The 26,918-nt window shown below is 49.9% G+C and overlaps 1 protein-coding gene across 1 annotated transcript in view; it reads right to left on the bottom strand.

Moving 5' to 3' along the window:
* The window catches only part of ZNF512B (zinc finger protein 512B), a 49,600-nt gene extending 23,777 nt beyond the window's left edge, over nucleotides 1-25,823 (bottom strand). The window contains 5 exon segments of the mRNA XM_081196165.1: nucleotides 21-193; nucleotides 9,834-9,962; nucleotides 10,211-10,290; nucleotides 12,764-12,889; nucleotides 25,710-25,823. Of these exon segments, the coding sequence (XP_081052291.1) occupies nucleotides 21-193; nucleotides 9,834-9,962; nucleotides 10,211-10,290; nucleotides 12,764-12,887 (506 nt within the window). The 5' untranslated portion in view covers nucleotides 12,888-12,889; nucleotides 25,710-25,823.
* Nucleotides 25,824-26,918: the final 1,095 nt, after the last annotated feature.

A 26,918-nucleotide genomic window follows, 5' to 3' on the forward strand; every position in this document is an offset into this window, starting at 1 on the left:
CAAAGTTCGCAGGCCAGTACCTTTTCTTGCCCTTGCCGGAGACTTTCGGAGACCTGTTTTCCACCGGGGCAGCAGCAGCCGGCAGCTGCCGGTCGAGGTGGTTCCAGAGGCGGTGCTTTTCCAACTGGGTTTTGGACGTGAAGGCGGCTTCGCAGAACGGGCACGGGAAAGTCCGCTTCTCCACGACAGCGCCCTGGAAGAAGCAGGGAGAGGGAGAAAGAAGGGCTGTGCTTAAAAACGAGGGCAACCCAAGAGTCAACTTTTGGGTCCCTTCCAACTCTACAGTTCCATGATTCTAACTAAGCATATGATTTTTAAAACATTGCATCTACATACATTCGCATTGGAACAAAATACGTCATAGCATTCTCTCTCTGTTTTACCCGGAAAGTACAATTAATCCAGAATGCGGAAGCTAGACTGGTGACTGGGAGCGGCCACCAAGACCACATAACACCGGTCCTGAAAGACCTACATTGGCTCCCAGTACGTTTCCGAGCACAATTCAAAGTGTTGGTGCTGACCTTTAAAGCCCTAAACGGCCTCAGCCCATTATACCTGAAGGAGCGTCTCCACCCCATCATGCAGCCCAGACATGGAGGCCCAGTTCCGAGGGTCTTCTGATGGTTCCCTCCCTGCGAGAAGCGAAGTTACAGGGAACCAGGGAGAGGGCCTTTGGAACACCCTCCCATCAGATGTTGTCAGGGAACTGCCATCGGAGCATCAGGCGGTGGAGGGTCTCGGGGAGGAAGAGAGAGACTCAACAGCTGAGGCAGGAACCAGCGGGGGGAGGAGTGGATCTCTGAGGGAATGCGAGCAGGAGGGAGGGCTCAGAGACGCTTCCAGCGAGAACAGTGGGGAGGTATCTGAGTCTCCCATAGGGAGACCCACACCTCGCCGGAAACTGTCACGCCGTGAGTCCAGGAGACGCGTTTCCGTTAAGGAGCTTCTTTGCTGGAAACGCTTCCGCAGACAGCCACTGTCAGACTCTACGAGTGACTAAGAGCAGACATGTTTGTGGAGCTCTGTCACACACAGAGGTTTGTGGAGTCGCACAAACTCTGAGGGAGCACGATTTTACGCACAAGCAGCTAATCATCCCATTACAGCAGTCTGACAGTCTCTGTACGCTGCCTGTGCAGGAGAAAGCATCATGAGCGAACCGGCCGGAACCGGAGGAGCAGGAGTTGGAGCTGGTCCAAGCTTGGAGGAAAGGTACCGAGCGTTGGAAGTCCAACTTGCGCTGCAGACGGCGAGGCTTGAGGAGAGAAGGGCTCAGGATGCAGACAAGAAGGGGAGAGCCACTCAGTTCCCCAGAAAGGTACCAGGATTGGTGCAGAAGTTTGGGGGGGACCCCAAGGATTACCATGCCTTTAGGACAGAGATGCAATATGCCATTAATGTGCAGTTCGATGAGTTCCCTGATGAGGAATCGCGAGTTGCTTTCGTAATTGGGCATCTTGAGAAAGGGGCGCGGGACTGGGTTCGACCCCTAATGGCAACGCACAATGACGTCCTAAAGGACACGATGAAGTTCTTTAGAGCAATGGATATCATGTTTTCCAGCGATATTGAGGAAGGGGTGGTGCGCAGACAGCTAATGGCTTGCAAGCAGGGAAGCCGATTTGTCCGTGAGTACTGGACTGAGTTTACCATGCTGATTCACAGATTGGGTTGGGATTTATCGGCGGCACCTATTCAGATGCTATTTGAAGAAGGTCTTTCTTCGGCTGTGAAAGACGAGCTGTCCCGGAGCCCCAGGGCAGTGTCTATGGATCAGCTGACCAAATCTGCGCTGACCATAGGAGCGCGTCAGGAGGCAAGAGCCTTGGAGAGGCGGGAAGGGAAAGGGGAACGTTGGAAGGAGTTCCGCATTCCAGACATTCCTGAGCCAGCTTTCCCGCCGGCAGAGCCGATGGAAATCGGAACAGCGCGCGCGCGCGCATTTTCAAAACCCAGTGAGGGGGTTAAGAAGGAGGGAAAAGGCGCCCGGAAATGCTATCTCTGCCAACAGCCAGGCCACTTTGCCAGAGTCTGCCCCCAGAGGAAGGAATGGCAAGGGATGGTGGGAGCTGTTGAGGGAGGAGAGCAGGGAGAAACGGAGCAGGTAAAAGCCAACGCCTGGTTGCCACAGTCGGGGCACTGCAGCCAGGCCAAAGAGCAGTGAAAGTGCCCGTGCCAGAAGCTCCTCAACCTGCTCTAGTTATTGATGTGTCGCTAGAGCTGCAAAATGGACACCCCCTAAAAATAAAGGCGCTGTTGGACTCAGGCAGCTCCTGCAATTTTATGAGCAAGGAGTTTGCTGCTGAACACCAGATACAGACGATCCCTTTAAGCAACCCCCTGCAGGTGACCACGATCGATGGCAGGGAGTTGTTGGGAGGAGGAGTCAGCTTGCAGACCGTCCCAATGATTATGAGGGTGGCAAGGCACACAGAACTGATAGCGTTTAATGTGGCCACCTTGGGAGGCGCTCCCATTATTTTGGGAATGAGCTGGCTAGCGCTACATGATCCGCTGGTGGGCTGGCATCAAAGAGTGGTTTCCTTTGGTTCAGCACATTGCTTAGAACACTGCAAAGGGGAAAAGGGCTCAGCAGGGGCCCAAGCCACCCTAGCAGGGACGGAAGTAATGGAGAAGGTGAAGGTACCACCACAGTATGCAGATCTCAGCGACGTGTTCAGCGAGAAGGAAGCTGACCAACTACCCTCTCATAGGCCCTTTGATTGCCAGATCAATTTACTCCCTGGAGCACAGCTTCCTGTGGGCAAGTTGTATGCCATGTCAGACAGAGAAATGCAGGAGTTGCGAGAATTTATTGACAAGAACCTGAAGAGGGGCTTCATCAGAGAGTCCAAAGCAGCGGGGGGTAGCCCAGTGTTTTTTGTGGATAAAAAGCACACGGACAAGCCGAGACTTGTATGTGATTTTAGGAGGTTAAATGCAGTGACTGAACCAGTGACTTTCCCTATGCCCAGGATTGATGATATTTTGACCAGGGTGAGGAAGGGAAAGATTTTTACAAAGCTGGATCTAAGGGGGGCGTACAACCTGATACGTATAAGGAAAAGGGATGAATGGAAAACCACCATGTTTACCCCTTTGGGGGCATTTGAATATCTCGTTATGCCTTTTGGATTACAAGCCGGCTCAGCGTGCTTTCAATCTTTTATGAACCACGTACTGGGTCCTTTACTCTACAAGAATTGCGTTGCCTTCCTAGATGATGTGTTGGTGTATTCGGAGAATGAGGAGCAACATGTGAGAGACGTCAGAGAAGTGTTGAGCAGGCTGCAAGCCAACAGGCTGTGGGTGAAACTGGAGAAGTGTCAGTTTCATACCAAGGAGGTGGAATTCCTGGGGTACCGCCTGTCAGACAAGGGATTGGCCATGGATCCCGGTAAGGTGCAGGCAGTGCTGGACTGGAAAACACCCAAAACCAAGAAGGATGTGCAGAGGTTCCTAGGGTTTGGAAACTTTTATCGTAAGTTCATCCGAAACTTCGCCCACCTGACGGCGCCCATTACGGACTGTCTCAGCAGTAAAAAGAAGTTTGTATGGACGGCGGAGGCGGAGCGAGCGTTTGAGGAACTGAAAAGGGCCTTCGCCTCGGAAGAACAACTTCTGCATGTGGACTTACAAAAGAAGCTGAGGGTCGAAACAGACGCATCTGACAGAGCCATAGGGGCGGTGCTTCTTCTGCAGTCGGGGAAGGAGGAGTCAGAGTGGCGACCGTGTGCCTTCTTTTCGCGAAAGCTGAACAAATCCGAGAGGAACTACACGGTGTACGACCGGGAACTTCTTGCTATTCATGAGGCGTTCCGGAAATGGAGGCACCTGCTAATTGGTGCACAACATAAGGTGCAAGTGTGCACGGACCATAAGAATCTAGAGTATTGGAGAACTGCGCGAGTACTCAACCAACGGCAGTTGAGATGGGCCCAGGAGTTCTCCAAATTTAACTTTGAGATTTGTTACGTGCCAGGCCCAGAGAACGTTAGGGCGGACGCTCTCACGCAAACCTGAATATTTGGAGGGGGAGGGAGCACCCGAAGAGACCCATGTCATTCCAGAGGACCGTTGGGTGTGTGGGGCGGCATTGGTGGGGCAAAGGGAGTTGGTAGAGGGTACGGTGCATGATGAATACGCCCAGGACAAACTCAGGGGTCTCAGGAGGGAGGGAGGGAAACCCGGGGGTTTTGAGGAGAGAAACGGGGCATTGTACTACAAGGGAGCGTTATATATACCCGAAGGGGAATTGAGGGAGAAGGTACTCAAGCAACTGCACGATAGCCCCACAGCAGGGCATTTTGGGCAACACAAAACCATGTGGCTGGTTACCAGGGAATTTTGGTGGCCCAAGGTCAGGGAAGATGTGCGGGAGTATGTGAGAGGGTGTGAACAATGCCAACGAGCCAAGGGGGAGAGGCGGGCACCGGCAGGTTTATTAGAACCACTACCCACACCTGAAAGACCGTGGGAAGCAGTGGCCATAGATTTTATGACTGATCTGCCAAGGTCTAGAGGGAAAACAGCCATCATGGTTGTGGTAGACCTGTTAACTAAAATGGCCCACTTTATAGCCTGCTCACATGCGGTCACAGCAGAAGAAACAGCCAAATTGTTTGTAGAAAATGTGTTTAGGTTGCATGGCGCCCCCTTGAGGGTGGTTTCAGACCGAGGGAAACAATTTACTTCCAGGTTCTGGAGGAAGCTCATGAGCTTACTGCATGTTGAGGTTAATTTCTCAACGGCCCGTCATCCAGAAACCAACGGGCAGGCGGAAAGAGCTAATGGTGTTCTCCAGCAATATTTGAGGTGTTATGTGAATGACAGAGAGAATGATTGGGTGGAGAAGCTGGCGTTGGCAGAATTTGCCTACAACAATGCAGAGAACGTGTCCACGGGGATGAGCCCCTTTTTGGCTAATCACGGGTGCCATCCCAGAGCCTTCCCAGGGGGGGAGGGGGAGAACTGGAGCGTTCCAGCTGCAGAACAGTTCGTTGAAGAAATGGAAGCGATACATCGCCAGCTCCAACTCAACTTAAACAGGGCTAAGGAGGAATATAAGAGGCAGGCAGACAAAAACAGAAGGGAAGGTGAAAGCATCAGGGTGGGGGACCAGGTGTGGCTGTCAACCCAAGGGTTGCCATTCAAAGGGGGTTGTAAGAAGTTAAGACCCAAAAGGCTGGGACCATTTGAAGTCATGCAGCAGGTCAACCCAGTGGCTTTCAGACTCCGGTTACCGAACCACATGAAGCTGCACCCAGTTTTCCACAGGTCATTGCTGTCACCGTATAAAGGGGACAGTGAAGGGAGGGTCACTAGGGGACCAGCAATGGAGGAGAAGGAACACAGCTACCATGTAGCGGAGATCCTCGATTCCAGGTGGAAGGGAGATCAAGTTGAGTATTTGGTAATGTGGGAAGGGGAACCGGAGTCGGAAAACACCTGGGTTAGGGCAGAGGATGTCAATGACGAATTTTTAATAGAAACTTTTCATCAGAGGTTCCCACGCAAACCTCAGCCTGTAGCGAGGTTCCGAAGGAAATACTTTGCCACCACCGACGAGGAAGAGGAGTTGGAGGGGTTCACAGATTCCGAAGAGGAGGAGGATTCAGCGAGCCAGGACGGCGATCGATGGAGGGAATTGTTCGAGACGTCTGAAGATGAAGAAGATTCTTTTCGGGGTTTTTACCCTTCACCTCCCAGGGAAGAGGAAATGGGAGGGGGTGAGGGGGGCCCTGGAGGGGAGGTGGATGTCAGGGAACTGCCATCGGAGCATCAGGCGGTGGAGGGTCTCGGGGAGGAAGAGAGAGACTCAACAGCTGAGGCAGGAACCAGCGGGGGGAGGAGTGGATCTCTGAGGGAATGCGAGCAGGAGGGAGGGCTCAGAGACGCTTCCAGCGAGAACAGTGGGGAGGTATCTGAGTCTCCCATAGGGAGACCCACACCTCGCCGGAAACTGTCACGCCGTGAGTCCAGGAGACGCGTTTCCGTTAAGGAGCTTCTTTGCTGGAAACGCTTCCGCAGACAGCCACTGTCAGACTCTACGAGTGACTAAGAGCAGACATGTTTGTGGAGCTCTGTCACACACAGAGGTTTGTGGAGTCGCACAAACTCTGAGGGAGCACGATTTTACGCACAAGCAGCTAATCATCCCATTACAGATGTCAAGGAAATAAACAACTATCCGACCTTTAGAAGACATCTGAAGGCAATCCTGTTTAGGGAAGTTTTTAATGTTTGATCTTTTATCGTGTTTTTAATACTCTGTTGGGAGCCGCCCAGAGTGACTAGGGAAACCCAGTCAGATGTGTGGGGCATAAATAAGTTGTTGTTGTTGTTTTCAGGTGTGGGGCACTTAAAAGATGGACCAATGATCTGACCTGGGATAACCTGACCTGGGATAAAGCAACTTCTTATGTTCCTGTGAAAGAGGGGGAAAGGGAGATTGCCTCCTCTGAGTTTGCAAGGACATTAAAAATAAATAACAATTCAAAAGTGCACGCACACACACTGCTGCCTTGCCAATCAGGAGCCCCTTTCTAAATCAATTTTCAAAATGTCAGGAGAACTGCAACATATATCTAATGAATGATCAGTTCATTGGCTGCACGCTGCGTCCCTACAAACCTCTCCCTATCCACCCCTGCGCCATGGTAACCCAAATTCTCTGCCAAAACATCTGAACTTTACAATCTGCCTGGAGCGATGCAAATGAAACACATTTGGTATGTATCCACATGGACTGTGTAGGTAGTTAACGAATTAAAAAGCAAATAAATACGCTGTGCTTATGTTGAGTAATTCATTCTCAGTAGTCCCACAAGCTGAATTCTCTTCTTTTTATCAGACATTGCCCCCAAACTTTAAGGCATGGACATTTAAGCTTAAGGGCTTGCATGTTTTTCTGTCTTTTCCTCCCCTTAACATGAAATCTGACACTCCTAGGATACAAACCAATTTCTTCACTTGCACTGAATGATCACAGAATCCACAGTATAAACATCACTCAGCCCAGCACCCTGCAGGCCAGAGGTATGAATGGGAACTCCTGTTACTTAACTGTAATCCTACAAATTTCCCCGCTTAGGCAAGTTTGGGCATTTCCTTCCTGCTCCTCCGGCTACGATTTCCCTTCCAAGCTCAAAGCAACTCGGAGCGTATCAATAAGCATTTGTCAAAATAACACCAACGCAAAGTAAACGGAACAGTGCAGAAGAGCGCAAACAACAGTGTCCCAGAAGAAGTTAATTCGCACTTCAAGCAATTGCCCAAACTTGTCTAAGCAGGGAAGCTTTGCTCTTGGAGGGCGCAATGAAGTGAGATGCATCAGGTCTCCTTTGGAAGAGGGGTTTGCAGCTACTATGATGTTGCACCTGACCAAGTCCTTCTCCGGGATCTGAGAAAGTTAAGTTGCAGGGCAGGATGCCTCTGAATAATGCAGGAATCACAAGGGGGGAGAGAGCTACTGCCCTCAGGTCCCTGGTTGTGGGCTTCCTGTAAGCAGCTGGTTGGCCACTGTGGGAACAGGATCTCTAGCTCATTTCCTCTGTGTGTGTACAAGCAACTCCCCACTTGCAAAGGATCTGCATGCGTGCTCCTGCAGACATGCAAGCCATTTTCAGCACTGAAAGGAGGCAAGGGTGCAACGGGGGAGAAACCCCATTCGCACACATCCCGGGTTGCGTGCGGTTGCCAGGAATGAAGCCCTGCACAGGCTGGGAGACGCCTGTATTTGGGAGACTCTGGGCGGCTTCCAACACAATATTAAAATACAGTAATGCCTCAAATATTAAAAGCTTCTCTAAACAGGGCTGCCTTCAGCTGTCTTCTAAAAGTCTGGTAGTTGTTGTTCTCTTTGACATCTAGTGGGAGAGCGTTCCACAGGGCGGGTGCCACTACCAAGAAGGCCCTCTGCCTGGTTCCCTGTAGCTTTGCTTCTCGCAATGAAGGAACTGCCAGAAGGCCCTCGGCGTTGGACCTCAGGCTGAATGATGGGGGTGGAGACGCTCCTTCAGGTATACTGGGCCGAGGCCATTTAGAGCTTTAAAGGTCAACACCAACACTTTGAATTGTGCTCGGAAACGTACTGGGAGCCACTGTAGATCTTTCAAGACCAGTGTTATAGGGTCTCAGTGGTCGCTCCCAGACACCAGTCTAGCTGCCGCATTCTGGATTAGTTGTAGTTTCTCGGTCACCTTCAAAGGCAGCCCCATGTAGAGCACATTGCAGTAGTCATGAATGGATGGCAACTGGAGCAAGGACTTTCCAAAGGTTTTTTTGGAGGGAAGCAGGGGAGAATTTATAAGAGAAGGAGATGCACATCAAAGTATCCTACATGCAGGTGAATTAGAGGACAGGGGTAGCTCAGTGGCAGAACACCTCTTTTGCAAGCAAAACACCCCCAATTTAGTCTTCCAGGCATCTCCAGGGAGGGCTGTCCCCTACCTGAAACCCTGGCCAGCTGCTGTCAGTCTGAGTAGACAATACTGAACTAGGTGGACCGCTTTTCTAGCACTGTGTAAGGAAGCAGAATCTAAGTACTTCTGTGGCTTCAAATGGTAAAGGTAAAGGTAAAGGTACCCCTGCCCGTTGCGGGCCAGTCTTGACAGACTCTGGGGTTTGTGCGCCCATCTCACTCTATTGGCCGGGGGCCAGCGCTGTCCGCAGACACTTCCGGGTCACGTGGCCAGCGTGACAAAGCTGCATCTGGCGAGCCAGCGCAGCACACGGAACGCCGTTTACCTTCCCGCTGGTAAGCGGTCCCTATTTATCTACTTGCACCCGGGAGTGCTTTCGAACTGCTAGGTTGGCAGGCGCTGGGACCGAGCAGCGGGAGCGCACCCCACCGCGGGGATTCGAACCGCTGACCTTTCGATCGGCAAGCCCTAGAAGCCAAACAGCAAATGACTGGCTAGTTAGTTCAGAACCTGCCTTGCGGCTGCAACATCATAAACCACAGCAGGCAAGATTCATAATTTTGTCTTAATGCAACTTCTGTGTTAAAATAACAGTGACCAAACGGCCAAGGCTTGTGGGTTGGTGTGCAGAGATGGAGAAATATTTCTGTTTTGGTTTCTCTTGAGTTTCTCTCTTTCCTAATCTTAAATTCAGTCCTCCAATTTTCCACATCAGTTTGTGATTTATTTTTTTTAAGTCCTCATGACTTCCTCAGCGTTTTAGTGCAAATTTCTCCTTTTTGCAAAGCGATCTTCCCTGACATTACACCTTTTTTAAAAATAAAAAAAACTAAAATGCCTTCCTGTGCACACCGGGGCTGGAAAACTGCATTGCAAAATTCGGAGAAGTGCAGATTTCAAAGGCTGGCTGCCTTTTGATCTGCGCATTGTTTCGGAAGGTGCAAATTTGGTATGTTCGCCTTTTAAATGATAATAGAATCGAATTTCTTCTCTCACTTCCCTAAGTGAGTGTATGCATATAAATCAGGGGTCAGCAAACTTTTTTAGCAGGGGTCCACTGTCCCTCAGACCTTGCGGGGGCTGGACTATATTTTGGGGGAAAAAACAATAAAACAATGAACGAATTCCTATGCCCCGCAAATAACCCAGAGATGCATTTTAAATAAAAGCACACATTCTACTCATGTAAAAACACACTGATTTGGACAGTCCACAGGTCGGATTTGGAAGGCGATTGGGCCGGATCTGGCCCACGGGCCTTAGTTTGCCTACCCATAATATAAATTAAGACAGCCACACTCTGGCAGGGTCAAAGCAGTGTGAAGAGGGGCCACATTTGGCACGGACATTATCACAAGCTGTAAATATGGGTTACCAAAACAGAAGACACACCTCCATCCTCCTTACCCCTTGACAGCGCTGGTAATGGTACTTCAGGCCATAGATGCTGGGGAATTCGAGCCAACAGCCCGAGTTGGGGCATTTCACCCTGGAGTGGGCCTTGAACTCTTCTTTCCACTGGTTCATCAGAGGCAGCTGTGATATAGGAAACATCCGTGGAGCAGAGGGGAGGGGGAAAGACCCACTTAATGCAAGAGGAATGAAAGCAAAATTTCTGAACGCGCAAACCCCAGTATCTCACATCGAATCAAAGGCTTCCCAGAGAAAAGACCTGGGAACAGAATCAGGCCCCCTCCTGCACTCAAATGCACCAAACTTGTCCTATCCTGTCTCTACTTCCTTTTCCCCAGTTCCCAAGAAATGAAATACGATTAAAATCTTACCGGAATATCCTTCAGGGCCTGGCCGTCTGCCTTCGGCCTCCCTTTCCTTTTGCCTTCCGTTTTATCGTTAGTTGCATTTCCTGAAAGCAGAATGGGGAAGAATGACATGGTGGATTGAATTAATACATCCGTCAATCTTACATTTTGTTGGATGTCCACTGATTTAAAATGCTTTCTACTGCATGACAAAGAAGACTTGGCGCTGAGCACACTTCTTCTTTGGCGATAACTCGCAGCTGAGTAAGAGTGTCTTCCATGAACACAGTTTTAATAGGGAGTCAGTAGTAACTGTGGAGGCCAATTCTGGATCCACATGTCCTTCCACAGCGAGAATATAGGTTTCCATGCAAGAGTTAATCACGGTGAGGGTTTGCCAAGCATGCTTTCTTCTTAGCACATTTCTCCCTTTTGTCCTGAGTTCAAGTGTCTTCCAAGTCCATGACACCTTTGGTAAAGGCGATTCTCCAATTGGGACGCGGGTGGCGCTGTGGGTAAAACCTCAGCGCCTACGTCTTGCCGATTGCATGGTCGGCGGTTCGAATCCCCGCGGCGGGGTGCGCTCCTGCCGTTCGGTTCCAGCGCCTGCCAACCTAGCAGTTCGAAAGCACCCCTGGGTGCAAGTAGATAAATAGGGACCGCTTACCAGCGGGAAGGTAAACGGTGTTCCGTGTGCTGCGCTAGCTCGCCAGATGCAGCTTGTCACGCTGGCCACGTGACCCAGAAGTGTCTGCGGACAGCGCTGGCTCCCGACCTCTAGAGTGAGATGAGCGCACAACCCTAGAGTCTGGCAAGACTGGCCCGTACGGGCAGGGGTACCTTTACCTATTCTTCAATTGGAGAGCTCACAGGCCAGTGTTTCCCAATTGGCAGTGTTTATACTGCATTTTTTAAAGATTTGCCTTGAGAGATTCTTTAAACTTCTTTTGTTGACCACCAGTATTACGCTTTCTATTTCTGAGTTCGGAATAGAGTAGTTGCTTTGGAAGACGATCATCAGGCATCTGCACATGACCAGTCCAACAAAGCTGATGTTGAAGAATCGTTGCTTCGACACTGGTGATCTTTGGTTCTTCCAGTACACTGGCATTAGTCTGCCTGTCTTCCCAAGTGATGTGTAAAAATTTCTGGAGACTCCATTGATGGAATCTTTCGAGGAGTTGGAGATGGCATTTATAAGTGGTCCATGTTTCACAAGCATACAGTAAGGCTGGTAGTACAATAGCTTTGTAAACAAGCATTTTGGTTTCCCTGCAAATGTCCCGGTCCTCAAACACTCTGCACACTATATGCAGAGCGTTCTAGCTAACTAGCACAGGCTACACAATCTGCACTGGATTCTTGCTCACTTGCGTTGTCCTGGGCCCTTTCCGCAACACGTTTTTGTAAACTCGAAAACAAAAAAGACCTACCAGACCTATAACGTTGGTTGGATGTGCTTTCACACAAGGCTGCTTGTTGTTCCCACGTGCAATGTTGCTAATGCTGTACAGAAAGGTTGGGTGGCTGAGATCCCTGCATGGCTGGGGTTGAACTAGATGACCCTTGGGTGCCCCTTCCGCGGTTCTATGAGTACGTTTTGAATGGAAGGCAACATCCTAACCAATTTAGATTGTGGAAGTTCAGACAGTTCGTTGAATAAGGGCAATGGCAACTTGCGCAGGAACCACGCCCGACATCGGAAGCCAACTGCGTTCTCAACTCAGCAAACCTCACAAAACTTGAGAACGGCCATTTCCAATCTGAGTTGCTGTTCCAAAGTACTGGGTTTCGTTTCGGTGGGGGACATTTGCTGGCAGGCAATGGAATACAGTGGTACCTCTGGTTGCAAACAGGATCCATTCTGGAGGCCCGTTTGCAACCTGAACAGAATGCAACCTGCGTCTGCACATACGCGGGTCACCGCTTTTGCGCATGATGTCATTTTGTGCATCTGTGCATGAGCGAGCGGCGAAACCCAGAAGTAACCCGTTCCGCTACTTCCAGGTCGCCATGGGACGCAACCTGAAAACGCTCAACCTGAAGCAAACATAACATGAGGTATGACGGTACCTTTTATTCAACCAAAGTGTTAATTTATCAAGTACCCCGACCTGTACGTGCTTCCTAGCTACAGTGGTACCTCGGGTTAAGAACTTAATTCGTTCCCGAGGTCCGTTCTTAACCTGAAACTGTTCTTAACCTGAAGCAACACTTAAGCTAATGGGGCCTCCCACTGCCGCCACGCAATTTCTGTTCTCATCCTGAAGCAAAGTTCTTAACCCGAGGTACTATTTCTGGGTTAGCGGAGGCTGTAACCTGAAGCGTCTGTAACCTGAAGCGTCTGTAACCCGAGGTACCGCTGTATTTATTTCCTTGCACTGCCGTGAGACAGGTAGCCAGGAAGACAACTTCCACATTTGAGACTCCCATCACCCCAAACCATTGATAACGATAGGAGGTGTAGCCCAACAACCTATAGAGGGCCCTGTTTTGGTTCCCCTAGCCAATGGCGCTTCTCTTAATTCAAACGAAGCCCTTCCCATTGCAGCTGGAAAAGGTGGTACGCTTACTCACCAAGCCTCAACTGCTCATACGCCGGGTTTATCTTCATCTCTGCCTTGCTGCTGTCTTTGTCTGTGCTGGTCTTGCTAGATCCAGCCACTTTCTTTCCACCTCTGTAGGAATATGAATCTGCCATGGCTAAAAGCAAAGGAGAAAGGACACGATCAAGCAGGCTGATTGCTCGGCGTGAGAACGGAGCTTGACAGAAGGAAGACTTGGGTTGCACCTGTCACCTGCTATATAAAAAAGCAGCCTGATCCTGCCTCTTCAAGAGTAGGAGGCCAATTCCTGTGTAGTAGTAGTAGTAGTAATAATAATAATAATAATATATTATTTATACCCCGCCCATCTGGCTGGGTTTCCCCACTCTGGGCGGCTCCCAACAGAATATTAAAAATACAGTAAAACATCAAACATTAAAAAACTCCCTAAACAGGGCTGCCTTCAGATGTCTTCTAAAAGTCAGATAGTTGTTTATTTCCTTGACATCGGGTGGGAGGGCGTTCCACAGGGCGGGCGCCACCACCGAGAAGGCCCTCTACTTGGTTCCCTGTGACTTCGCTTCTCGCAGCGAAGGAACCACCAGAAGGCCCTCGGCGCTGGACCTCAGTGTCCGGGTGGAAAAATGGGGGTGGAGACGCTCCTTCAGATAGACTGGACTGAGGCCATTCAGGGCTTTAATGGTCAGCACTGAATTCATAGAATCATAGAATCATAGAGTTGGAAGAGACCACAGGGGCCATCGAGTCCAACCCCCTGCCAAGCAGGAAACACCATCAGAGCACTCCTGACATATGGTTGTCAAGCCTCTGCTTAAAGACCTCCAAAGTAGGAGACTCCACCACACTCCTTGGCAGCAAATTCCACTGTGCCCTGAAATGTACTGGGAGCCAATGTAGGCCTTTCAGGACCAGTGTTATATGGTCTCGGCGGCCGCTCCCAGTCACCAGTCTAGCTGCCATGTTCCAGTTGTTTCCAAATGTACATGATTAGCACAGGCTTGGAGAACCTGCAGGCCTCCAGGTGTCACTGGACTCCTACTCCCATCAACCTTAGCCAGCAGTCAAGGATGCTGGGAACTGAAGTCCAGCAAAGGTCTGGAGGGCCAGATTCCCCAGCCCAGAAAAAGCAGCAATTCAACAGCCGCTGAGGTTGAAGCTCCCTCATTAATGAATTCAGGGAGACGTGCTCAGCCCAAGTGCAAATACAGAAAAAGTGAATAATCATGATTTCTCTGTTAGGCCTTGCAGAGACCCTCCATGCAGAGAGTTCTTCTCTTTTGCTTCTTTTCTCATTTTCATGAGAAAGGGGAGAGGGAGCGGGTTTTAATGAGGAGATCTGAGCGATAAATTTCCAATTTTCCTTATTAATGGGGAAACTGTGCTAAACAGGGAAACGTGAGTCTTATCTAAATTCTCGGTATGAATCATTTAAGTGGTCTTTCCTATAAAACGATGAGCGTTAAGCCAGGTTCCTATTGGAAGCCATCTCCCCCCCCCCTCCCCAATTCAAGACACAAGAGCAGCTTTAACTGCAGGGTGCTTATATCAATGCATCAGCTTTGAACCAGATGCACTCTATAAATTTAAAGCCCTAGAGCTGTGGGTTAAACCACAGAGCCTAGGACTAGCCAATCAGAAGGTTGACGGTTCGAATCCCCGCGACGGGATGAGCTCCCGTTGCTCGGTCCCTGCTCCTGCCCACCTAGCAGTTCAAAAGCACCTCAAAGTGCAAGTAGATCAATAGGTACCGCTCCGGCGGGAAAGTAAACGGCGCTTCTGTGCGCTGCTCTGGTTCACCAGAAGCGGCTTAGTCATGCTGGCCACATGACCCAGAAGCTGTACGCCGGCTCCCTCGGCCAATAAAGTGAGATGAGCGCTGCAACCCCAGAGTCGGCCACGACTGGACCTAATGGTCAGGGGTCTCTTTACCTTTACCACTTTGAACAGTCATGGCTTCACCCAAAGAATTCTGAGAGCTGCAGCTTTGGTTAAAGGTGCCGAGAGTTGCTAGCAGGCCCCATCCTACTCAGAGCTAAAATTCCCATGAAGAGCGACTGAGAATTGTAGCTCCGTGAAAGGAACGGGGGTGTGTGTTTCCTAGCAACTCTTAGGGCGCTTAAACTACAGCTCCCAGAATTCTTTGGGGGTAGCCACGACTGTTTAAAGTGGAATCATAGCGCTTTAAAAGAATGCTGTGAATGTGGTCGTTCGGTGGCTGGTGGTGGATGCATGGAATTAAGCGCTCCTGCACCACCTGTTTCCGGTCCTGGGTAATAACTAGATTTTCTGCAAAATGCCAATTGCGTCCAGGCCCATGGAAGGCCTTCGGGGTAGTTTCTGCCGTGCCTGAGAATGGAAGAAAATCGTTTTGCAGAACCAACCCCCCCCCCCGGCCCAAGCGAGCACCGCTGGGAGCTGACGCAGAGAATTCCTTGCTTTCTCTGGGAGAGCGTTTGTAGAACAACCAGATTATCAGGCAAATCAGGCTAGAAAGCAAAGCTTTAGCTTAATCACTCCTTCAGGACAGAAGTCTTTGTTATATTTTGGCTTTGACCGACCCAATTCTTCCCTTCCCCCCCCTTAAAAAAAAAAGTTAATCTGCAATGTGGCCATTTGCAGCAACTTAGCCATTAATTAATAATGTCAATGGCTCTGCTTGGCTCTTTGCCTGGGACCACATTAGGCTTAATACCTGGGAAACCGACCTGGAGCAAAAAACGTGGAACAGGAGGATAGAAGGAATTCTGAAAGGCCTCTTGACTCTGCAAGTTTTTTTGCTGTCTATTTCTCTGGGATGATTAAAGTCCATGGGTTAGTAAAAAAGGTAAGGTAAGGACCCCTGGATTGTTAAGTCCAGTCAAAGGCGACTATGAGGTGCAGCGCTCATCTTGCTTTCAGGCCAAGGGAGCCGGCGTTTGTCCACAGACAGCTTTCCGGGTCATGTGGCCAGCAGGACTAAACTGCTTCTGGTGCAATGGAACACCGTGACAGTAACCAGAGAGCACAGAAACGCCGTTTACCTTCCTGTCGCAGCGGTACCTATCTATCTACTTGCACTGGTGTGCTTTCGAATTGCCAGGTTGGCAGAAGCTGGGACAGAGGAACGGGAGCTCACCCCGTCATGGGGATTCGAACTGCTGACCTTCTGACCAGCAAGCCCAAGAGGCTCCGTGGTTTAGACCACAGCGCCAAGCACATTGGTTAGTATTCAACACTGTGGTGGAAGCCAGGGGAGAAGTTGGATATTGGATTTGCAGAACTGAGAATCATCATCTTCTTATGTGCCAGAACAGAAGAGATGTGGACAGGATCCGTGCACAATGCAGAGGTTATCTCTCTCCTCGAGGGCAGCTGGTCCAGAATCTGCGATCCAGCCTCTTTTGGATGGGGTGGTGCTCTCTTTGAAGAGTCAAGTAAAGGATATAGACCAGGGTTTCCCAAACGTGGGTCTCCATCTGTTTTTTCCAGACTACAATTCCCATCATCCCTGACCACTGGTCTTGCCAACTAGGGATGATTGGAGTTGTAGTCCTGAAAACAGCTGGGGACCAGAGTTTGTAAAACACCAATATAGACAGACAAAACTTTTTCTCCCTCTTACAACGCCAGAACTCATGGATAAGCAGCAAAGTTGAATGCTAGAGGAGTCAAGAGTGCAAAAAATAAAAGGTCTTCTTCATGCAGCTCATGCGAGGAAGTGATGGTGACCAAACTGGAAGGCTATCGCCTTGCTGTTTTACCGTTGATTTGAAGCAAATGTCAATCTGTGGGGAACCCAACTGCCGTTCGCTCCGATACAGCAGTAAAAAGTGGGTTTTCCTGGGGAAAGTGTCAGGACAAAACACACAAAAAACCACTTGGACCTGTGCCTAGAAACTCATCACAAAAGACCATCTGGACAAGCCCTTCGTTAGGTTTATTGATTTCAATGGGTTTACTCGTGAGTCTAATTTTTGTTGATTGATTGAATTTATATACTGCCCTAACCCGGGGGGGGGGGTCTCAGGGCTGCTCACAGAATAAAATCAAGATATAAAACTACAAAATAACTAATAAAAATAAAAAACAACAGCCCAATAGCACCCCCCCCAAAAAAATCACATTTTAAAAGAGCACAGGATGTAAATCAGATCACCCAAAGTCCTGGTTAAAAAGGAATGTTTTTGCCTGGCACCTAAAGGTGTATAATGAAGGCGCCAGGCAAACGTCCCTGGGCAGAGCGTTCCACAGATGGGGAGCCACCGCAGAGAGTAAAACTCAGGTGACTACCACTCATTGCAAATCAAGAAGCAATGGCCCGGTTATGTCTGAAACAGCAGTTTCTTTCTGGGTCGAACCATTCAGAGACCCATAAGCTGGATTTAAAACATCAAAATATAAACTTATGCCGGGGAGGAAAGAGCGATCTCCCTGACATACTAGTCATCTATAAAGAGAGATTAAAAATTCTGAGAGCGCCCACTTTCCATCTAGTGAGGTCCAGCCCAGACACAAGTTTGGGAACTGAGGGTCATCCACACTCCAATTTGCCTCTCTCCTTGGAAAACCAGCACCGTACTGCTGAATCGGACCAAATGCCAACTGGGTTTTCCTGGGGAAAGTGGCGGGGGCCAAATGGAAAACGGCCTGGACCTGTGCTTTTAGGCATGGGGAAAGCAGAAGAGCAGACAGCGCCGACATACGTGCCGGGTTCCACCCAACACTGGGGGGGGGGGGAGCCCCAACGCACGTGTGTGATGTCACGCGGTGGGGGGAGACCCAACGGGGCCTGCCGCTGCTGGAGGTAAGGCTACGCAAGGCCCATCACGGCGGCAGGTAGACCTGGCGGGGCACGTCGTGGCCACAAAATACTGAGGGACCCCAGCACCCTCCCTGAAAATGGGGGGGGGCTCGTCCCCCATTCAGCGCCCCTGAATCCCTAAGCCTATACAGTGGTACCTCGGGTTAAGTACTTAATTCGTTCTGGAGGTCCGTTCTTAACCTGAAACTGTTCTTAACCTGAAGCACCACTTTAGCTAATGGGGCCTCCTGCTGCCGCTGTGCCCCAGAGCACAATTTCTGTTCTTATCCTGAAGCAAAGTTCTTAACCTGAAGCACTATTTCTGGGTTAGCGGAGTGTGTAACCTGAAGCATATGTAACCTGAAGCGTATGTAACCCGAGGTACCACTGAACCGATAACCAATTAGACTGTCTGTTTCCTCATTTCTTAGGATGTGGGTGGCGCTGTGGGTTAAACCACAGAGCCTAGGACTTGCCGATCAGAAAGTCAGAGGTTTGAATCCCCACGATGGGGTGAGCTCCCGTTGCTCGGTCCCTGCTCCTGCCAACCTGGCAGTTCAAAAGCACACCAGTGCAAGTAGATAAATAGGTACTGCTCTGGCGGGAAGGTAAAGGGCATTTCCGTGCGCTGCTCTGGTTCGCCAGAAGCGGCTTCGTCCTGCTGGCCACATGACCCGGAAGCTGTACGCCGGCTCCCTCGGCCAATAAAGCGAGATGAGTGCCGCGACCCCAGAGTCTGTCATGACTGGACCTAATGGTCAGGGGTCCCTTTACCTTTCTCATTTCTTAAATGCAGAAAGTGTTTGGCTGCTCCAGGTTTGGTTCTGGTGTTATTATTATTTTTTAATCACATTATTGTTGATGTTGCTCCACCCCTAGTTACCAACCTGTCTTGCTGTGGTGTAACAATAATAATAATAATAAATTTTATTTATATCCCGCCCTCCCCAGCCGAAGCCGGGCTCAGGGTGGCTAACAACAATAAAATAATACAACATTCTAAAATCATTTCATTAAAATTAATTCAACTCAAATTGATGGCAACCATTAGGCTAAAGTTCTGTGAAGATTGCCAAAGGAGGGAGTCAGGCTGTGCCCTGACCAAAGGCCAGGCGGAACAGCTCTGTCTTGCAGGCCCTGCGGAAAGATGTCAAGTCCCGCAGGGCCCTAGTCTCTTGTGACAGAGCGTTCCACCAGATTGGGGCCACAGCCGAAAAAGCCCTGGCTCTAGTTGAGGCCAGCCTAACCTTCCTGTGGCCTGGGACCTTCAGGATTTTTTATTTTTTTTTAGTAGTAAAGATACTGATTTGATCTACTTTGCCATAGATCTGCTTAGTGTTCTGGTGCCATTTCCTCAATCTTTATTAACAGAAACAAATGGTTTGGTTGGTTCGCTCCAGTGTTAAGCAGCAACATCTATCATAAACTGCATTGTCTGTAAAATAACTCATGCACTCTTACTTGGAAGTAATCTCCCTTTAGTTTAGTGGCACTTGCTTCGGAGTAAACACGCAAAGCAATACCTGGCCTGTATTTCTATGACTACCTTGAGCTGTCTGTTCTTCCTAATTCAGTTCATTAATACATTCAGCTTTGTTGTTGTTTAGTCGTTTAGTCGTGTCCGACTCTTCGTGACCCCATGGACCAGAGCATGCCAGGCACTCCTGTCTTCCACTGCCTCCCGCAGTTTGGTCAGACATTCAGCTAATTTTGTGTAATTTGAAACAATAAACATTTTGTGGGTTCTGTTTTTAATAAATATTTTATTTTTAAGCTTCAATTGTTGTGGGTGTTTCCCTCTCTCTCTCTCTCTCTCTCTCTCTCTCTCTCACACACACACACACACAAACATTCATGTATTTCAAATGTTTCTAGTAAAATATTGTGCAATTTTTCCAGTATGTCTGTGTTTTTAAAGTCAAGTACGTCAATAAACGCCAGTGCTTTGCTCCAAAGCAGGCCAGGTCCGTTTTAAAATTTGTTGTCAGAAGTGAACGCATTGTAAAAACAAAACACTGCACTGTTTTGCTCCCCCTTTCTTTCTCTTTCTCCACTTTCTTTTAACTGAAATTCTCTTAATAAAATATTAACAATCATTTTTAAAAGTGCACATATGTTCGCTAATGTTAATTTTTTAAAAGAGGATATTTGAAACTTCACAGAGGCCTTGCACTCAGGTGACATCCCACACTGACAGCCTGCACACTTTTCATTAAGTTAAGTGTCCTAAAAGACCTTCACTGGCTCCCAGGATGCTTCTGAGAACAATTCAAAGTGTTGGTGCTGACCTTTAAAGCCCTCAACGGCCTCGGACCTGTATACCTGAAGGAGCGTCTCCACCTCCATCATTCAGCCCGGACACTGAGGTCCAGCGCCGAGGGAATGCCCTCCTGCCAGATGCCAAACAGATAAAAAACTATACAACTTTTCGAAAACATCTGAAGGCAGCCCTGTATAAGGAAGTTTTTAATGTTTGATGTTACGGTGGTACCTTGGTTCTCAAACGCCTTGCTACTCAAGCAACTTGGAAACCAAACACTGCAAACCCAGAAGTGTTTTGGTTTTTCGGAAGCCAAACATGCTCCGTTTTGAGTGTTACGCTTCTGATTTGAGTATTATGCTTCCGTTTTGAGTATTATGCTTCCGTTTTGAGTGTTACGATGACAATTTGAGAGTTACCCTTCCAATTTGAGTGCCACACTTCCATTTTGAGTGCTACGCTGAGGTCAGTCTGTTTTTGCTATTTATTTTGCGTTTTTTGTTTTTGCGACTCTTTTTGTTTTGTTTTTGTGACTGTGTGGAACCCGGTTCAGCTACTGATTGTGTGACTGCAGTACATTGTTTATTGCTTTCATTTTGTGGATCAATGGTCTCGTTAGATCGTAAAATTCATGTTAAATTGCTGTTTTAGGGGTTGTTTTTAAAAGTCTGGAACGGATTAATCCATTTTGCATTACTTTCTATGGGAAAGCGCGCCCTGGTTTTGGAATGCTTTGGTTTTTGGAACAGACGTCCGGAACAGATTAAGTTTGAGAACCAAGGTACCACTGTATATTGTTTTTATGTGTTGGACCTGCCCAGAGTGGCTGGGACATTACTAAGCCATTTCTCATTACTGGGACATTGACTAAGCCATTTCTCACCTTCTCACCCCTTGCCTTTTCCTGTAAGACCTATTACAGTCGTTAAGAGTCGTCAACAGGCTCATCTCAGCTATCTGCCAATCTCCCATTCCCACCACCCTTCTGAGTAATACCCCTCCCCACCTTCTCACTATATAGAAGGATCTGGCAACTTCTGTTTCAGTGTATCTGAAGAAGTGTGCATGCACACGAAAGCTCATACCAAGAACTAACTTAGTTGGTCTTTAAGGTGCTACTGGAAGGATTTTTTTTATTGGGACATTACTATTATTCAGCTTGGGAGAAGCTCCAGGTTTGGGGAGGTCTGGAGCAGGCTTCTCCAAGCGCCCTAGTAACAGCATCTCAACGAGGATGCAGGTCTCTCTATCATTAAGGTGGCACCACCAGCAAGGTCTACAGCTGCCCCATCCTAGGCAGGGAACTGGTCCGCCTGGCAGCAGTGCCGCCCAGGGCACCAAGCTTGCCGACACACAAGATCTCAACTCCCGACAGCCCCACTCCTAAAGCAGAATGTCCCAAACCCATGGTTGCAATACAAGACACAAGACCACAGAAAGCTGTCTTGACCCATCTGGCTCAGTAACACTGGCACGGACTGGCAGCAGATCTCCAGGATATTTTACATAGGGGTTTGCCAGCCTCGCCTGGAAATGCTGGGAATCAAACTCAAGACCTTGTGACCACCCAAAGCAGATGCCCTACAGGACGGGGGCATTTGTACAGGAGAATCCCTGGACAAGTGAGCGGGGGGGCAGGTGGGCTGGGGATACTATAAACCTTTCCCCTTGACTGTTGCACTCCTCCAACCATCTCTCTGTCTGAGTTGTTGCACAAACCCCACCAGATTTATTTGCGGACTTGAATGCTGTTTGGGGAGAGATGGCTTGGAAGGAACGTGTTGCAGGGGAGAAAATGACAGTGAGGAAAGGGTTAAACACACACACACACACGGGTTGCTAGGCAAAGCAGTTTAGAAAGTTGTTTGCTGCAGTAAACATAGGTCTGTGCGACAGGAGAATGATTTCCTAGCCTCCTACTGATTTCTACAATTCCCTTCCCTTTCATTTTATGCAAGATATGTAGAAGTTTTTTTGTTGGTGTGGGGGTTTTATGTGTGTGTGTGTGTGTGTGTGTGTGTGTGTGTTTCCTACAACAAAACTTCTTGGACACGGAGAGCTCTATTCCTCCGCCCACCCGCCAAAGCCTGGATTAAATTAAAAACGGACTCCTTTTTCCTTTTCCTTGCTTCCGCAGACCTTGCATTTAAAATGGGGGGGGGGGAGAGAAAAGAACCTGTTTTGAATGGAACAGATTCCGTGCACAGCACTTTTAAACGGATAAGCTTTAAAACGGGTATAATTCCCCTCCATCAGTTGAACGGGAAATCTGTGTGCGCATCCCATGATTTCAAGGTTCCTTTCTCAGAGGATTAACGATCGCCTCCCACACCGCGCTGCCAGCAGGCGTAAAAAGGCGAATGTGAAAACACCGTAATGATAATTTTAAAGGACGCTAAATGCCGCCGATCAATCATTTCTGAAAGGAACTAGAGGAGGAACAAATGCCCAGGAATTCCAGGACTCTCTATCCGACTTATCCTTTTCTAAAAAAACTTTCTGAGCAAATAATCAGTAGAACCCAGCAAATAATTTGCCCGGGGATTGGAGCTCACTCTGTAGTCTTAGGTACATCTGCAAATTTGTCAGCCTCAGTTTTTCTCCCTGTGAAATGGGAAATAATAGTGACCTACCCTCCAAGACTCTTAGGGTGGTACAGTCGTACCTTGGGAGTCAAATGGAATCCATTCCAGAAGTTCCTTTGACTCCCAAAACACTTGGAAACCAAAGCGTGGCTTCTGATTGGCTGCAGGAAGTTCTTACAGCCAATCGGAAGCCGCGCCGGAAGTTCGACTTCCAAAAATAGTTCGAAAACCGGAACATTCACCCCCCCAGGTTTCGATCGTTCAGGAGCCGATTTGTTCGGGAGCCAAGGTATGACTGTATTCCACTAAGTTTTACTCAGCGCATGATCCTCTGGAAGGAATGAACATGGCTGAATTTGCTCCATTAATTTCAATGGGTCTATTTAGAGTAAAACTTTGTTGACTACCACCCTGAAACGGGCAAACGCAGCTGTGCACTTAACAAATCGAACCATCATTAAGCTACAGCATCCTCATATGACTCCAGGCCTTGCTTCTGCAAGACATGCAAAATATTCCACCACAGACATCAAGTTTAGACGGCAAGCTTTGTTCCAGATGGATAATACCCCTGAAAACTTGCCTTCTCCGATAATGCAGCCCAATTACATAGATGACATTCTGCCATTAATCCATGTGGCACGTTATGGTTAATATGAGCAGAAGGGAAGAGGGAGTCCCTGCCCCAAGGAGCTTACAAAGAGATAGAAGGATACCAAAAGGCGAAGAAAGAAAATGCAATTAACACATTAAGACAAGCCCAACGAGCTCAAACCAAAAAGTCTACCTAACTGAGCATCCCGTTTCCTACATAGGCCCATCAGGTGCCCCCAGGGAAACCATAAGAATGCAAAAGCAAAATGCGCCCCCTCCGCAACTAATATTGAAAGATAGACTGCCTTTGAATGTGGAGGTTCGACTTAGCTATTGTGACCCGCGGCTGCTGATGGTCCCATCTTGTATAGAAAATTTCCAGGATGCTTAGGTTTGGGTAGGAAAGGTGGGTTTTGAGGAAGAATTAGCAGGAGGTGTGTACTGCAGGGATCAAAACCGAAAGCAGAAATGTTTTGTTAGCACCCATATACCCTGCCAAATAAATGGGGTGACAAGGTGCTTATAATCCCGCAGCCTCTTCCAAGATCTCTATTTCCTTTTTCAGGGCCTCCAAGCCCCCATAATCCTTAAAAAGGAGGGGGACACAGGAACATTAGAATGTGCCTTGAAGCGAACTGGCTCACATAGCCCAGCACTGACTGGCAGCATCCCTCAAGGGGTTCAGGCAGGAGGCATTCCCACCCCTACCCGGAGTTGACCAGGATACCTTCTGTGCTTCAGCTCTGTAGCTAAAACTGCCCCAGTTCTCACGTTTCCTTGAACTGAGTCGCACCATTGGCCCACCCGGCTCAATACTGTCTACACAGACTGGCAGAGCCTCCCCAGGCGGTTTCAGGCAGGCAGCCTTTCCCGACCCTATCTAGGGGTTGGACCGGGGTGAGCCTGCGCTGGTCTTCCTACCAGCCCGCCAAGAAGACGGTGATGTTCGCTGCGCGCTCCCTCTCTCTCCAGTTGCCTCGCTGCTGCACGGCGCACAAAAGCACCTCAAGACAAAGGCATGGTCCAGGGTCACAGCATCTGAGACGCACCAGGCGCCCCAAAGGACGAGGTCCGCCTGTAGGCAGCAGGAGGGTCGCCACCGTTTGGCCCAGCCCCGAAAGCAGGTGCGCTGCGACGGGGAGCTGCAGCGCTGCAGCATCACTGCCAGGGATCCAGGGCTCAGGCTGCACACCTCTTCCCCCCAAAAAACGCCAGTTTCTCGATCTAGGCGCTTGTACGCTCAAGCCAGGATCACATGGATTAAGGAGAGAAGTCGTTCAGGTCCTCGATTTCGGACACCGTTGACCTTGACCTCTGGGCAGGGCAGGCGGCCTCCAGGAGCTAGTTGCCCTCGTGACCTCCAAGTGACCTGACCAGGTAGGTCAAGCATCTTCACCTGGGCCCCACCCACCTCTCCGCTCTGCACCACTTTCCGCAAGTGTGCCTAACACCAAGTGCACGATATGTGTGTTGGAGAAAGGGGGGGGTCGCACCACCTGTCGCTGCCCAGGGGCGAGGCCGCTTAGTTTGCAATGGGGGGGGGGCGCGAGAGACAAGACAAGCTCACCCAACTCTAATCCACTTCCAAAGTCCGAACCTCCTCTGCTATTTCTCTCTCTTTTTCCACATTTCCAGAACTCGGTTGCTTCACCCCCCCCTTCCCATTTCCCCCCAAAATAAGCTCGAATAATCAAGCAAACGCAGCGCTGGCGGAGAATGCAAGAGAGAGAGAGAGAGAGATGGGTGTTTCGCTTGCTTAAAAAAAAATAAAATCTTGCAGCGGGCGAGAAGCAGCAGGAGGGTTTGGGAAGGGAGAGGGTTGCAAAGGGGGGGGGGGATCCGAGAAATTAAAACAACCACCACCACATATATAGGCACACAAATAAACCCCCTACCACCAACAGCAACAGCCGCCCTCCACCCGCGATCGTTTGATCTCCGCGCATGCAAAATAAGGTGCGGAGAGGGTGGGGGGGGGTGGAGGAAAAAGAAGAAAAAAAACATATAAATAGACCGAAAAGAAGAAAAGGAAATCTGCCTCCCACCCCCACCCCTCTTTGGGGCGAGCGCGCGGGGCGGTGTTGAAATGGGGGGGGGGGGCGGAAGGCATACAAAATAATTAATTAAAAAGCCCAGGAAAAGCAATGAAGCAAAATGGCGACTTTTTATGTAGAAGGAGGAGAAAGAGAGAGAGAGGAAGGAAGGAAGGGAGAGAGAGAGAGAGAGAAGGATGGGAGGAAAAGAAAAGGAGGGAGGGGTGGGGGGAAGGAGAGAGGGGTTTGGGGAAGGCGCTGCTGCCCCCTCGCCCTCCTCCTCCTCCTCCTCGCCCGGGGTCTCTCCAGCTCCGCGGGGCGCAAGGAAGCGGGCGAGCCTTGGGGAGGCGGCCGGCGAGGCCGGGCCGGGGCCACCGGGCGGAGTAAAAGCCCCTCTCCGGGTGGGGAAGGGCCGGAGGGAGGCGAGGCGAGGGCCGGGCATCGGCGGGGGGCTCCGGGCTTACCTCGGCGCGGGCGGGCAGCGCGCTCCTCTCGCTCGCTCGGCCGGCGGGGCCCGGGCGCGCACAGCGATGCGCACGGCCAAAGCGCCCTCGCCGCCGCCGGCTCATGCGCGGAGACCCCCCCTCGCCGCCGCCGCCACCACGTCGCTCGCACACTTGCACACACACACACACACACACACACAGACACACAACCACAACCATGCGCCCACCCCCCGTGCGCGCTTTCCCCCCTCTCCCTACCTTCGCAGCCGGGCCGAGGGAAGCCGCTTGCAACTCTCGCGGTATTCCTCCCCCGGCTGCAGCCGGGGATCGGCGCCCGACGGGAGGAGGACGGAGCTGGCTTGGGTGGTGGTGTGTTGTTTTTTTAGGGGGGGGGGCGCGCACTGGGAGTTGGGTGGGTGGGGGTCGTCCAGCAGGTGCGCCGCGATCCAAGGGGGCCGGCGCAAGCAAGGGCGCTGCAGAAGTGGCCAGGCGCAGAACTGGAGTTGGGGCGTCTGGGCGAAGGAGTTCAAGCTGCCCCTCTTAGGGTTGCTCTGATTTTCATATTTTTTAAAAAAATAAAAAATAATAATTCTCGTTTTCTGCATCTCCGCTGCGGTTGCCACCCACCGACTTTGTTTCGCCACAGCGCAGATCATCGTCTCCTCATCGCGCAGGGAACTCTCTCTTAAAATATAATGGGGATGGGAGCATGCATGGGGGGGGGGGAATAAAACGCCCTCCCATTTTTAAAAAATGTAAGGAGAAACCACAGAGGAACCTGCCTTTAGTTACCTTGTTTTTTGCCCATGGAGTGCAAAAATCGTCTGACTGGCATCAGTTCTCCAGTATGTTCTCCAGGGCCCACTGCATGCAGGATTCAATCCAGAAGGTGCAATCCTGGCCTAAGAAAAGCCTGCTGGATCAAGCCAGTGGTCCATCTAGCCCACCATCATGTTCTCACAGTGGCCGACCATCAAGCAGAACCCAAGTACAAGAATAGCCAACGTGGCCAGTAGCCACCGATAGCCCCTTCCTCCCATGAATGTGTCTAACTCTCTGTTAAACCTTAAACCCATCCAGGTTGGTGGCCGCCATTGCTTCCAGCTGGAAGGAGTTCCACAGTTTAACAGTGCTCTTTGTCAAGAAGGGCTTTTTGTTGTTGTCGTTTAGTCGTGTCCGACTCTTCGTGACCCCATGGACCAGAGCACGCCAGGCACTCCTGTCTTCCACTGCCTCCCACAGTTTGGTCAAACTCATGCTGGTAGCTTCGAGAACACTGTCCAACCATCTCGTCCTCTGTCGTCCCCTTCTCCTTGTGCCCTCCATCTTTCCCAACATCAGGGTCTTTTCCAGGGAGTCTTCTCTTCTCATGAGGTGGCCAAAGTACTGGAGCCTCAGCTTCACGATCTGTCCTTCCAGTGAGCACTCAGGGCTGATTTCCTTCAGACTGGAGAGGTTTGACCTTCT

Source organism: Podarcis bocagei (genome assembly GCF_964188305.1).
Source record: "Podarcis bocagei genome assembly, chromosome: 5".
Classification (NCBI taxonomy): domain Eukaryota; kingdom Metazoa; phylum Chordata; class Lepidosauria; order Squamata; family Lacertidae; genus Podarcis; species Podarcis bocagei.